Source organism: Aegilops tauschii, chromosome 2, assembly GCF_002575655.3.
Source record: "Aegilops tauschii subsp. strangulata cultivar AL8/78 chromosome 2, Aet v6.0, whole genome shotgun sequence".
In the NCBI taxonomy this organism is placed as follows: domain Eukaryota; kingdom Viridiplantae; phylum Streptophyta; class Magnoliopsida; order Poales; family Poaceae; genus Aegilops; species Aegilops tauschii.
This window is the reverse complement of record NC_053036.3, coordinates 530496885-530509851: the sequence shown is the minus strand read 5'-3', so window position 1 is coordinate 530509851 and position 12967 is coordinate 530496885. Positions and strand designations below refer to the sequence as shown.

At 47.9% G+C, this 12967-nt stretch overlaps 2 protein-coding genes across 2 annotated transcripts; both read right to left on the bottom strand.

Annotated features, from left to right (window-relative positions):
- Positions 1-7455: 7455 nt before the first annotated feature.
- Positions 7456-9470, bottom strand: LOC109736312 (uncharacterized). Its single transcript, XM_045233581.1, has 2 exons — positions 8358-9470; positions 7456-7536 (listed from the first exon to the last, which is right to left on the bottom strand). Exons 1-2 carry the CDS (start codon positions 9468-9470, stop codon positions 7456-7458), a joined length of 1194 nt encoding a protein of 397 aa, XP_045089516.1.
- A 1551-nt stretch (positions 9471-11021) lies between these two features.
- On the bottom strand, positions 11022-12598 carry LOC109736309 (ethylene-responsive transcription factor 2). The gene has a single exon (XM_020295535.4). The coding sequence runs from the start codon at positions 12370-12372 to the stop codon at positions 11503-11505; it is 870 nt and encodes a 289-aa protein (XP_020151124.1). The 5' UTR covers positions 12373-12598; the 3' UTR covers positions 11022-11502.
- Between the last annotated feature and the right edge of the window lie 369 nt (positions 12599-12967).

Here is a 12967-nt window from a genome sequence, read left to right as displayed (position 1 = left end):
CAGGGAGGTACCAAAGTAATCCAGGAGTGGATCACTGCACACGCTTAAGAACATCCTGAAATACCTGAAAAGACTAAGGATATGTTTCTCGTTTATGGAGGTGACAAAGAGCTTGTCGTAAATGGTTACGTTGATGCAAGCTTTGACACTGATCCGGATGACCCTAAGTCACAAACCAGATACGTATTTATATTGAATGGTGGAGCTGTCAGTTGGTGCAGTTCCAAGTAGAGCGTCGTGGCGGGATCTACGTGTGAAGCGGAGTACATAGCTGCTTCGGAAGCAGCAAATGAAGTAGTCTGGATGGAGTTCATATCCGATCTAGGTGTAATACCTAGTGCATCGGGTCCAATGAAAATCTTTTGTGACAATACTGGAGCATTAGCCTTGGCGAAGAAATCCAGATTTCACAGGAGAACCAAACACATCAAGAGACGCTTCAATTCCATCCGCGATCAAGTCAAGGAGGGAGACATAGAGATTTGCAAAATGCATACGGATCTGAATGTTGCAGACACGTTGACTAAGACTCTTCCACGAGCAAAACATGATCAACACCAAGAGTCCATGGGTGTTAGAATCATTACTATGTAATCTAGATTATTGACTCTAGTGCAAGTGAGAGACTGAAGGAAATATGCCCTAGAGGCAATAATAAAGTTGTTATTTATATTTCCTTATATCATGATAAATGTTTATTATTCATCCTAGAATTGTATTAACCGGAAACTTAGTACATGTGTGAATACATAGACAAAACAGAGTGTCCCTAGTGTGCCTCTACTTGACTAGCTCGTTGATCAAAGATGGTTATGTTTCCTGACTATAGACATGTGTTTTCATTTGATGAACGAGATCACATCATTAGAGAATGATGTGATGGACAAGAACCATCCGTTAGCTTAGCATAATGATTGTTTAGTTTTATTGCTATTGCTTTCTTCATGACTTATACATGTTCCTCTGACTATGAGATTATGCAACTCCCAAATACCGGAGGAACACCTTGTGTGCTATCAAACGTCACAACGTAACTGGGTGATTATAAAGATGCTCTACAGGTGTCTCCGAATGTGTTTGTTGGGCTGGCATAGATCAAGATAGGATTTGTCACTCCGTGTATCGAAGAGGTATCTCTGGGCCCTCTCGGTAATGCACATCACTATAAGCCTTGCAAGCAATGTGACCAAGGAGTTGGTTACGAGATGATGCATTACGGAACGAGTAAAGAGACTTGTCGGTAACGAGATTGAATTAGGTATGATGATACCGACGATCGAATCTCGGGCAAGTAACATACCGATGACAAAGGGAATAACGGATCTTGTTATGGAGTTTGACCGATAAAGATCTTCGTAGAATATGTAGGAGCCAATATGAGCACCCAAGTTCCGCTATTGGTTATTGACAGGAGATGTGTCTCGGTCATGTCTACATAGTTCTCGAACCCGTAGGGTCCGCACGCTTAACGTTCGATGACGATTTGTATTATGAGTTATGTGTTTTGGTGAACGAGGTTTGTTCAGAGTCCCGGATGAGATCATGGACATGTATACGGACACCGGAATGGTTCCGAAGAAGATCGGGGATTTTTAGGACTACCGGGAGGTTACCAGAACCCCCCTGGAAAGTTAATGGGCCTCATGGGCCATGGTGGAGAAGAGGAGGCAGGCCACAGGAGGTGGCGCGTGCCTCCCCCTTGCCCAATCCGAATTGGACAAGGGGTGGGGGTGCCCCCCCTTTCCTTCTCCTCTCCCCCTTCCCCCTTCCCCCTCTCCATTGGAAGGAAGGGGGGAATCCTACTAGGAGTGGAGTCCTAGTAGGACTCCCCCCCCTTGGCGCGCCTCCTCCTAGCCGCCGGCCTCCTCCCCCTCTCCTTTATATACGGGGGCGGGGGCACCCCAAAGGCACACCAAGAGTTCTCTTAGCCGTGTGCGGTGCCCCCCTCCATAGTTTACTCCTCCGGTCATAGCGTCATAGTGCTTAGGCGAAGCCCTGCGCGGATCACATCACCAACACCGTCGCCACGCCGTCGTGCTGACGGAACTCTCCCTCGACCCTCTACTGGATCAAGAGTTCGAGGGACGTCATCGAGCTGAACATGTGCTGAACACGGAGGTGTCGTACGGTATTTGGATCTGTTAGATCGTGAAGACGTTCGACTACATCAACCGCGTTAACATAACGTTTCCGCTTTCGGTCTACGAGGGTACGTGTACACACTCTCCCCCTCTCGTTGCTATTGCATCTCCTAGATTGATCTTGCGTGATCGTAGGAAATTTTTTGAAATTGCATGCTACGTTCCTCTACAGTAACTTCTATTCTACACCGCCGGAGGCACTCATATAGAGTCATATTTTGTTCTAGTATCGAGTTGTAATCTTTGATTGTAAATAAATAGATGTGTCATGATCATCATTATTAGAGCATTGTCCCGTGTGAGGAAAAAAAGAGAAAGGCCAAATAAAAAAAGAGAAAGGCCAAAAAAAGAGAGAAAGGCTAAATAAAAAAAGAGAAGGCCAAAAAAATGAGAGAAAAAGAGAGAAGGGACAATGCTACTATCCTTTTTCCACACTCGTGCTTCAAAGTAGCACCATGATCTTCATAACAGAGAGTTTCTTATATTGTCACTTTCATATACTAGTGGAAAATTTTCATTATTGAACTTGGCTTGTATATTCCAACAATGGGCTTCCTCAAATGCCCTAGGTCTTCGTGAGCAAGCAAGTTGGATGCACACCCACTTAGTTTCTTTTGTTGAGCTTTCATACATTTATAGCTCTAGTGCATCCGTTGCATGGTAATCCCTACTCCTCGCATTGATATCAATTGATGGGCATCTCCATAGCCCTTTGATTACCCGCGTTGATGTGAGACTTTCTCCTTTTTGTCTTCTCCACGCAATCTTCATCATCATATTCTATTCCACCCATAGTGCTATGTCCATGTCTCGCGCTCATGTATTGCGTGAAAGTTGAAAAGGTTTGAGAATACTAAAGTATGAAACAATTGCTTGGCTTGTCATCGGGATTGTGCATGATGAGAGAATTTTGTGTGACGAAGATTCAGCATGACCAAACTATATGATTTTGTAGGGATGAGCTTTCTTTGGCTATGTTATTTTGAGAAGACATAATTGCTAAGTTAGTATGCTTGAAGTATTATTATTTTAATGTCAATATTAAACTTTTGTCTTGAATCTTTCGGATCTGAACATTCATGCCACAATAAAGAAAATTACATTGAAAATTATGTTAGGTAGCATTCCACATCAAAAATTCTATTTTTATCATTTACCTACTCGAGGACGAGCAGGAATTAAGCTTGGGGATGCTGATACGTCTCCAACGTATCTATAATTTTTTATTGTTCCATGCTATTATATTACCTGTTTTGGATGTTTAATGGGCTTTAATATACGCTTTTATATTATTTTTGGGACTAACCTATTAACCGGATGCCCAGTGCCAGTTGCTGTTTTTTTGCCTATTTCAGTGTTTCACAGAAAAGGAATATCAAACGGAACGAAACCTTCGCGAGGATCTTTTTTGGAACAAATGCAATCCAGGAGACTTGGAGTGGAAGTCAAGGAAGCAACGAGGCGGCCACGAGGCAGGAGGGCGCGCCCACGAAACCACTTTTCCACCGCCGCAACCTTCTGTACCCGTGAGATCCCATCTTGGGGCCTTTTCCGGCGCTCCGCCGGAGGGGGATTCGATCACGGAGGGCTTCTACATCAACACCATAGGCTTTCCGATGATGTGTGAGTAGTTTACCACAGACCTTCGGGTCCATAGTTATTAGCTAGATGGCTTCTTCTCTCTCTTTGGTTCTCAATACAAAGTTCTCCTCGATGTTCTTGGAGATCTATTCGATGTAATACTTTTTGCGGTGTGTTTGCCGAGATCTGATGAATTGTGGGTTTATGATCAAGTTTATCTATGAACAATATTTGATTCTTCTCTGAATTCTTATATGCATGATTTGATAACTTTGCAAGTCTCTTTGAATTATCAGTTTAGTTTGGCCTACTAGATTGATCTTTTTTGCAATGGGAGAAGTGCTTAGCTTTGGGTTCAATCTTGCGGTGCTCGATCCCAGTGACAGAAAGGGAACCGACACGTATTGTATTGTTGCCATCGAGGATAAAAAGATGGGGTTTATATCATATTGCTTGAGTTTATCCCTCTACATCATGTCATCTTGCTTAATGCGTTACTCTGTTCTTATGAACTTAATACTCTAGATGCATGTTGGATAGCGGTCGATGTGTGGAGTAATAGTAGTATATGCAGAATCGTTTCGGTCTACTTGACACGGACGTGATGCCTATGTTCATGATCATGCCTAGATATTCTCATAACTATGCGCTTTTCTATCAATTGATCGGCAGTAATTTGTTCACTCACCGTAATATATGCTATCTTGAGAGAAGCCACTAGTGAAACCTATGGCCCCTAGGTCTATTTTACATCATATTAGTTCCCGTCAACTTGCCAATTTCCGTCGCCGTTTATTTTGCAATCTTTACTTTCCAATCCATACAACAAAAATACCAAAAATATTTATCTTATTATCTTTATCAGATCTCACTTTTGCAAGTGGCCGTGAAGGGATTGACAACCCCTTTATCGCGTTGGTTGCAAGGTTCTTGATTGTTTGTGCAGGTACTAGGCGACTTGCGTGTAGTCTCCTACTGGATTGATACCTTGGTTCTCAAAAACTGAGGGAAATACTTATGCTACTTTGCTGCATCACCCTTTCCTCTTCAACGCAAAACCAACGCATGCTCAAGAGGTAGCACGGACCTCATCGGGAGCGGACGTGATTGTTTGCAAGCGGCGGCCCTATCTCATGGGACCGAGTACTAGAGTGGGCAGTGGTGAGGCGACATCCCAATCCCCAACCCAAAGAGAGTAGTGGAAGGATTTTAGGATCCTACAACGCTTGTGATCTCCATTCTTCTCAGTGCCCCTTCCTGCAACCCGGGTGACACTCTTCATCTCGAAGTCCGAATCGATTTGTCAGTGTTGCCCACCATGATCCCCGTGGAAATGGAAATGTGGGTGCAAGACTTGCTGGATACCAGAAAGGAGGAGGTAGAACTGGCAGGGATGGTGTTGATTCATGGGAACTCAAATTTGGCAGAGAGGCGGTACGTCACCATTAAGCTGGGGTTTCTCCAAGAAATTCGATGATTATTCCTCAGATCAGCGATCTGGGGTTCTCATCCGCCTCGAGGCAATACGAACAGTGCTTTTTGATAGACATGGAGAGATTGTGGATGCGAGATGCCTTGTTGAAGGAGAGAGGATACCGATTAGTCAGAATTCTCATTTCCTAGCCATGTCGTGGTCGACCGGGCGATGAATGTGACTGGCGTAGAGCAAAATCGGGGTTGAGAGGTACCCTTCCATACAAGGAAGTGTTATTGTAGTCGACAAGAAGGAAGCCAGGGAGGTCAAGACCGGTGAGGAGGAAGATGTCTAGGCGCAACGCAAGAGGAGGGGGTGAGTGATACTGCAACGAGCGCATGCACATGGCCATCCTCTAGACAGTGCATGAATTGTGGTGATGAGTATTCTTGGTGTCACGCCTTGCTAGAGTGCACAATGGCAAGATGCACGTGGGTGCTTGCTGATGAAGCAACGATAGGGCATCTTCCTAAGTTCATCGAGCCATGTGCGAGGAATTGATCATTCAACACCACTGACAAGCTACACCACAAGCAAGGGACAAAGATCATGCGACTTAGTGGGTCATGTGGGGCGCGAGGAGGAAGGCCTTACATGAAGACATCATTCAAATTCTGATGGCAACAAAATGTTTTATCGAGATATTTCTGTCGGATCTCGCTTTGTCTCAGTCGGACAAGAAGGATTTTGACAGGCGGGTTGTGGCACCAAAATGGATAGCGCCTCTAGATGATTTCACCAAAATCAATGACGATTCTAGTGTGAGCAAGAACTCTCATAGATGCACCCTTGTTGTTGTTGCCCATGATGATTGGGGGCAGTTCTTGGGGTCCTTGACATTGGCTGTCTCGATATGATGACCTGGAGACCTTGGGGCCCTAGCTTGCCGAGAAGCACTAACTCTAGTTCACGACATATCTCACTCTCCTCCAAAGGACCGGACAAGCGTGCTGCAGTAATGAAGGAAATCAAGGAAAGCAGTAAAGCGTATAAATAGGTTCCCTTCCACCCTGAGAGTAGAAAGTTGAACATGTAGGCACACATACTCGTTCTAAGTTTTAATTTCTCTCATATGTGCTTGGGCGTTACATATGGCTTGTTAATCCGCAAGGCGTTGAAATTCCAGCGTTGCTAAACTTGATTTATAAAAGGGTGAAGTTTTCCCTCGGAAAAAATGAAAAATCATCGAATGGTAAGTAGCATTATTGTTATGTCTTTTTTATCCGAGGCACAAATGGTCATATAATTTTACAAGAAAATGACATTGTAAGTTTTTAGTCAAGATATATGTACGTGATTTTTTTAAACATGTAAATATGTCCTTGCTAAAGTTTTTTAAATTGGGTACACTGGACCACATGATCATTCTATTATTTTGCTAAACAATATTGTGGAATGCATTTTTTTGATCAAAAGGGATCACTCCCCTGATTTCATTAAAGAAACCAAGTAATCATTAAAAACAAAACGCTACCACCACCAACAGGAAACAATTTTACCAAGGAACAAAAGCCTCACACCCTCACCAAACCCCTACTGATCATCAGACTAGGAAAACATCAACAACCAACACACTCAAACTAAAACATAGCAACATAATTCAGGTTTTGCATAAACACTACTCAACACACTCCAGACTCAAGACCCATCTTCCAGCCGGGGGAATACTGGAATGCTATGATTGAGTACTTCATATTTGTAATAATTGCTATCTAGCCATCAACATCAATGATTTTATACTTTATGATCAATAAAATGGTAACGTAACAGTTTCTTAGTAGTATTAACACAAGAATTTCGGGGTGAGTCCAATGGGTGTCACTTCCACCAGGAGGTGGTGTCCATGTTTTCTCCACATATAGCCCGACGCGGCGAGCAATCTAGAAGAGGTAATATCTAGCAGTACATGAAGGTAGAATAATTTAGCAAATGAGAAAACATCCGTTTCAAAGCAATGAGAACATAAGGAAAAATATTACTCAAACTATGTCAACAAATAAGACTCATCTCCTTTCTGTGATGGCAACAATGGAGAGGAAAGCCAGCGAGGCAGCGACTACCACTGTGGTGCGGAATCATTTATGCCTAGCGAAAAGAGAACATGTCAAAAAGCAAACAATCCGAGTAACTGCAAAAGAAGAAGAAAACATGCAAAAAGAAGCAGTATCTAGATAGATAATTGATGAGCTTCTAAAATATGCGCCGAGAAAATACGTGTAAAGCTAAGAAATCATTTAATTTGCGTTGGTGGAAATACTACTATTTTGATACAGCATCTGGTATTGAGTGAACAGGATATTCAAGCTCAAATGCCGCTAAAAAAAGCTCAAATGCATTTCCCTGTGAAGAGAAAAAATAATAAATTTCTTGAGAAATGAAACTTTTCAAAGATAAATTTTGCATTGTATATTTATATATAAGAATGAAGTTGCCTGGACCAAAATTAATTGCATAAGTGCACCAAAGGTTGATTGCAGAGCATAAGTTAATGAAATAATGATTGTAAGTGACAACCAAACGTAATAATTTTCAGCATTTGTCAAGAAAACTATGTAAATATAAGAACTGTCTGGTCCAGAAATGTTTGTGAATTTGAGTGCCAATATGTCACACATCTCAAAATCTGATGATAACGAAAGGTCAAAGATAAGGCCGGCTCTCTGATTATATTTTTTGAACATTCTCTGATTTTGGTTTGTAGCCGATTTTATTACTTCCATGTAAGCTAAGACAATCGCTAGCCAGATTGCTATATTAAGGCTGGGTAGTGGATCATCAGCAGAAGTGGAAAGAGAAAGGAATGCGTGCACTAGAATAAAAGGTATTGCTGGTCAGACTTACCCCCTGGCGCCACTTTCTCTTCACCTTCCAATTATTCTGATTCTTATACTGATACAGAATTGTGCCTTTGTTCCTGTAGGCATATTTGGTAAAATAATTAGCTCACCAAGTAACACAAAAGACTCTGATTACAGAACAACAAATTAGTGAGAATAATTAGCTCACCAAGAAGCACGGTGGCAACAAGACAAGATATGATAAATGAGGCTGTAAGGCCTCGATAAATTACACCTCGCGATACATCCATCCGCTGCCTGTAACCATGTGTCTGTATTGAGGCGGCATTCCCCCAAATATACTTCGAGGGGATGAACGATTACAATGGAGTCACCAGCAAGGTTCGGCAAGGCACTACGGCCCACACTCAGAATCCTTTCAGCAATGAATAGAACATTGCCTTCGATACTAGTTACCGGGACGATCCTGTCAAGAACAAGGTCGGAGAGTCTGTAAACCAAGGGGTGTGTAAAGAATCCGTCCTTATACCCAATCACGAGGATCTCCGAGTCACATTGTGCCAGGTATTGAGGGGCAGGCATTTTGCCGGCCGGGCATGTGGCAATCAACTTCTTTGATGGCATCGGAGACGAACCCGATCCCATCCCCTCGTGCTCGGGCGGGCTGATCTGGAAAATCTGAGTGTCACCATGAACAACGGTGTCAAATGTGGGACTGTCCATCATGTATAGCTTGCCTTGGGATGATATTAGCCTCCCAATTGGTGGGAGCTTCCAGTTTGGAACATTCCATTGACGGTCCTTGGAGTTGGAGGTAGCAAAGGCTAACATGGATATGTTATAAATTACAATCATGACAGTGATGACCCCATCTGCCCTAACACTAACGGAGGTGGCACCGATGTTTCTAAAATACGCCCGGGCCATTTCGTTGATGGTCAAGCTGGCTCCGGGAAGACGTAGGAGGGTCGCGAGCGGCGGGAGGTCTGCAATGTCGCCGGTGAAGGGGTGAAGGAGACGGATGGCCGTGTCTTCGTCCCGTTGCAGGAGGAGGAGACCGTCGACGGAGTCGAGGACGCAGTGGTTCTTGAAAAGCGGGAGCAGGCAGCGGACGATGACGCCGGTGGAGAGGTTGAAGAAGCGGATGTACCCGCGCAGCCTGCCGTGGCCAGGGTACAGGCCGTGGCCCTCGGGCAGCATCATCCACCTGCGCGGGTAGAACCGCGGGTCGACGACGCCGCGGCCGCGCGGGGAGAACGAGCTTGACCGCCAGTGGGGGCAGACGGCGCGGAATCGGACGTAGTCCCGGATGTCGCCGGCCAGCACCCTCCACCCGACCAGACGAACTAAATCTGCGTGCAGAGACGCCCACCCAGACGCGTCCGAGGCGGCGGCGGCGGCTGTGCGTCGAGGGCGCTTGCTGCCGCGCGCACGCACGGCGGATGGGCGCTTCCGGTGCATCGGTGATGACGACATTGGCGCCCAGCAGCCAACCTACCGGCGACCCAAAGACGGCGTACCGGCGATCTTTGTATCGGCTAACGGCCACGTCAATCGCCGCAGATCCAGCGGGAAGACGCAAAAAAAAAAGGAATGAAAGGATTCTCTCTGTTTTTTTCTTTTTGAGGACCCTCTGTTTTTTCAGGCGAGGTCAAGCGATTAGGCCGACGTGGCGCTCGTGCACCAGGCCCGCGGAAAGGCGGCCCGCGCGCTGGAAGAAGCCACCAGGATAAGGTAGAAAGCCCGCGAAAACGTTCTTCCTTTGGCACACCCAAAAGTCCGGGAAAATAAAGAATCAAAATCACCTTTCGTCACAGCCATTCAGAAAGGTGTCCAAGCCCTCAGCAAAAAATCAGAAAGGTGTCCACCTGCAGCCAATCAGGCATTTTTTTTCCCCGCTTCGGCTCCACCGATCAGATAGTGGATGCCGTGAACATTCCGGAGCGCCCGTATCCAGTGCGCGTACCAGTACCAGATTCATCAACACATTCGCAAAAAAGAAAAGAAAAAAGGGGAAAGAGATTCACCAAGTCCAGCGCATGAAAGCACGTCGCAAAACTCTTATGATTATCCCGTGACGGAGTGGATTATTCATCAACCATTTGTTGTCGTGTTCTCTTCTTTTTGAACTGGCTTCACCCGCGCATCGCCATTATCATCTACGAGTGCCGACGAAATATGCATAAGTGAATTAATTATTTCGCAAAAAAAAAATGCACAGGTGCTGGTGGTACTACGTACTTTGGCCGCTGCCTGAGCTGGATTCATCAAATCAGGCGCTGCGACAGATTGCGGGAAAGCATTTAGCCCCCTTTCCACCCAGACATGCGTCACCGGTGACCCTCCCTCCGTCGAACTGTCTAGTGCAGTGTAGTAGCCCCCTTCCCCAAGCCAGCTGTGAAGCAACACGCCAGTATTCTACTGGATATTTCTCTGTAATCAGTTCTATCAGCACACACTAGACACCACTAGATATATCTAATATCTAATCAGTTCAATCAGCGCACACTACTGGATATTCTTTTTGCAGAAAAATCACAGTGCACTGCTGGATATTTTGCCTGGAGGCAGGGCAACTCTGCAGTGCACCGTCGTCGGCGGTTATCATCCATCGCAGCTTAACTTAGCACGTCATGGATAAGCACGAGTTCAAGTTTTTTTTTTCGTTAGTTGAAGATCGACGAGGATTGCTTCCCGTTCTCACCTCCCGATCGTCTCCAGCCTAGTTGCAAAAGCAGAAGGCGACACCCCTTCGCGCTCGCCTCGCCCACTTGCTCCAGACGGGCTATTGTCATCATGGGGCCTCGCCGTGACTTTTCCCCCTCGAATTATGGGGGATTGATCGGTTCATGTTGCCGCTCCACCTGGGAAAGAATCCCCGTGTTTGTTTGTTTAACATGGTGCCATTGTTTCTTGACTCATGTGTTCGGTTAGGCTGCTTCGATCGTGCGTGACGCCAATGGGAAACATTCATTGATCAAAGAAGAAATGGGGTAACAATTCACTCCCTGGAATTCTCTCCACAGATGCTTGTAAAGTTTCACAAGTTCCATTATGCTCGATCACGATTCACGAGTTTGTAATTTTTACCACACGCACTCTGACAGTGACAAAATATAACCCTACGACTCAGAAGGAACCACGACGATCCGATACTAGCACAGTTTCGCTTTGATCCACTTGGGCGAGTTGCACCGAGCAGTGGAGAGAGGAGGAACTATCATTCCAGGCCAAATTGCAGCACCCAGTTGCTCCGAGCTTATCTTCCGTTGTCGACGGCTCGACCCATCCAAATATCCAAATGGAGCCGTCGCCAAGGTTGCTTTGCCTGATTGCTCGCTCGCTCGCTCGCCATCGCTCTCCATTGCCATCACCACCTTGCACCGTGCACCAGTGAAAGGCGGGCTCCTGTTGCTGTCGCGTCCATGCACTTGCTGGCGAATCCATTGCACTTGCGCATTGTGTGCTTTTACGACCGATCGTGCGCCCGGGGGCTGGCGAGCGGGGCCTAGCTGACCAGCTGCTGCGCGCGCGGCGCCATGGCCACCTGCTCCACCGGCGCCGCGGGGTACCACGCCTGGGCCGGCCGGCTCAGCTGCGAGGGCGGCGGCACCAGCGCCATGGCCATGGACGCGGCCGCGGCCTCGCCCCTCTTCCTTCTTTTCGGGGACCCGGAGGAGGAGGAGGACGACGACGAGTCTGAGGTCGCCGGCTCGGGGGAAGGCCGCTTGTCCCCGGCGGCCGCGGCCGCGGCGTGCGCGGCGGCGATCTCGGAGCCGATGCGGAGCGGGAAGTTGAGGAGGGCGCGGGAGCCGCGCATGCGGTACGCGGCGCGGTCGTAGGCCACGGCGGCGTCCTCGGCGGTGTCGTAGGTGCCGAGCCACACGCGCGCGCCGTTCTTGGCCGGGTCCCGGATCTCCGCCGCGAACTTGCCCCACGGCCGCTGCCTCACCCCGCGGTAGTGCTTCCCCCTCGCCGCGGCCGCGGCCGCCTCGCCCATGAACGCCGCGGCGGCCTCCTCCTCGCTCTCTCCCGGGGACGTGGCCGGAGGCGTCTCCGGCTCGAGGAAGCCGACGTAGCAGGAGTCCGGGGAAGGCAGGAGGGGCTCCGGCTTGACGGCGGCGAAGGAGCCGTCGGGGAGCCAGCCGCAGGAGAAGGCGTCGCGGAGCGCGCCGTAGACGACCATGTCGTCGGAGTCGTCGGCGCGGAACGGGAGCGACTCGCTCCACTGGTCGGCCACCAGGCTCCCGAAGCTGGCGCTGCGGCAGTAGGCCGGCCGCTGCCTCCTCGCCTCCGGCGCCGGCGCCGCCGTGTCCTCCATGAGGTGCTGCCTGATGCTGTCGAGCACCAGCGCCTCCGAGGCCGGGTTCAGCAGCATTCTCGCCGTGCTCTGCTCTGTTGTCTCCCGGAGTTGGGTTGGGTCTGTACTCTGTAGGCTGTAGCTGAGCTGATCAGTGTGTGTGAACCGAGGGCGTCGAGTCGAATGGTGTGATCGGGCCGGGCTCGCGGCTTATATAGTGGAGAGGCTGGTCCTGGTTCGTTGAACTTTCCCGCCCCGGATTCACGTGACCGAATGGGTTTCCATCCACCAGTAAAATAATACATACAGTACTAGTAATAATCTAGAAGAGGCCGAGAGGGCCAGATAGGTTTAGCCAAAATTTAGTTAAGTGGGAGGAGTATTTTACGGGGAGGCTGCCGCTGCCCTCGCCTTTTGCGCTCTCTCCTCCCGCTCATCATGTTTCGTTTTTGTTGGGTAGCCCCGTGCAGGTGGGGGTGACGTCAGTGCTGAGCTCGTCGGCCCGCCCGGCCGCTACTGTTGGCACGATCGTGAGGCTGAGATTTTCATATTCGCATGCCTTCTGGATCGCTCGCAGCCCGGCCGGTGCAACCTCTGCGTCGCTTTGGCCTTTGGGCATATTCTCGGATTATTATTCATATGATGAACTTGTTCTTTTATGCTCCTCTATCAT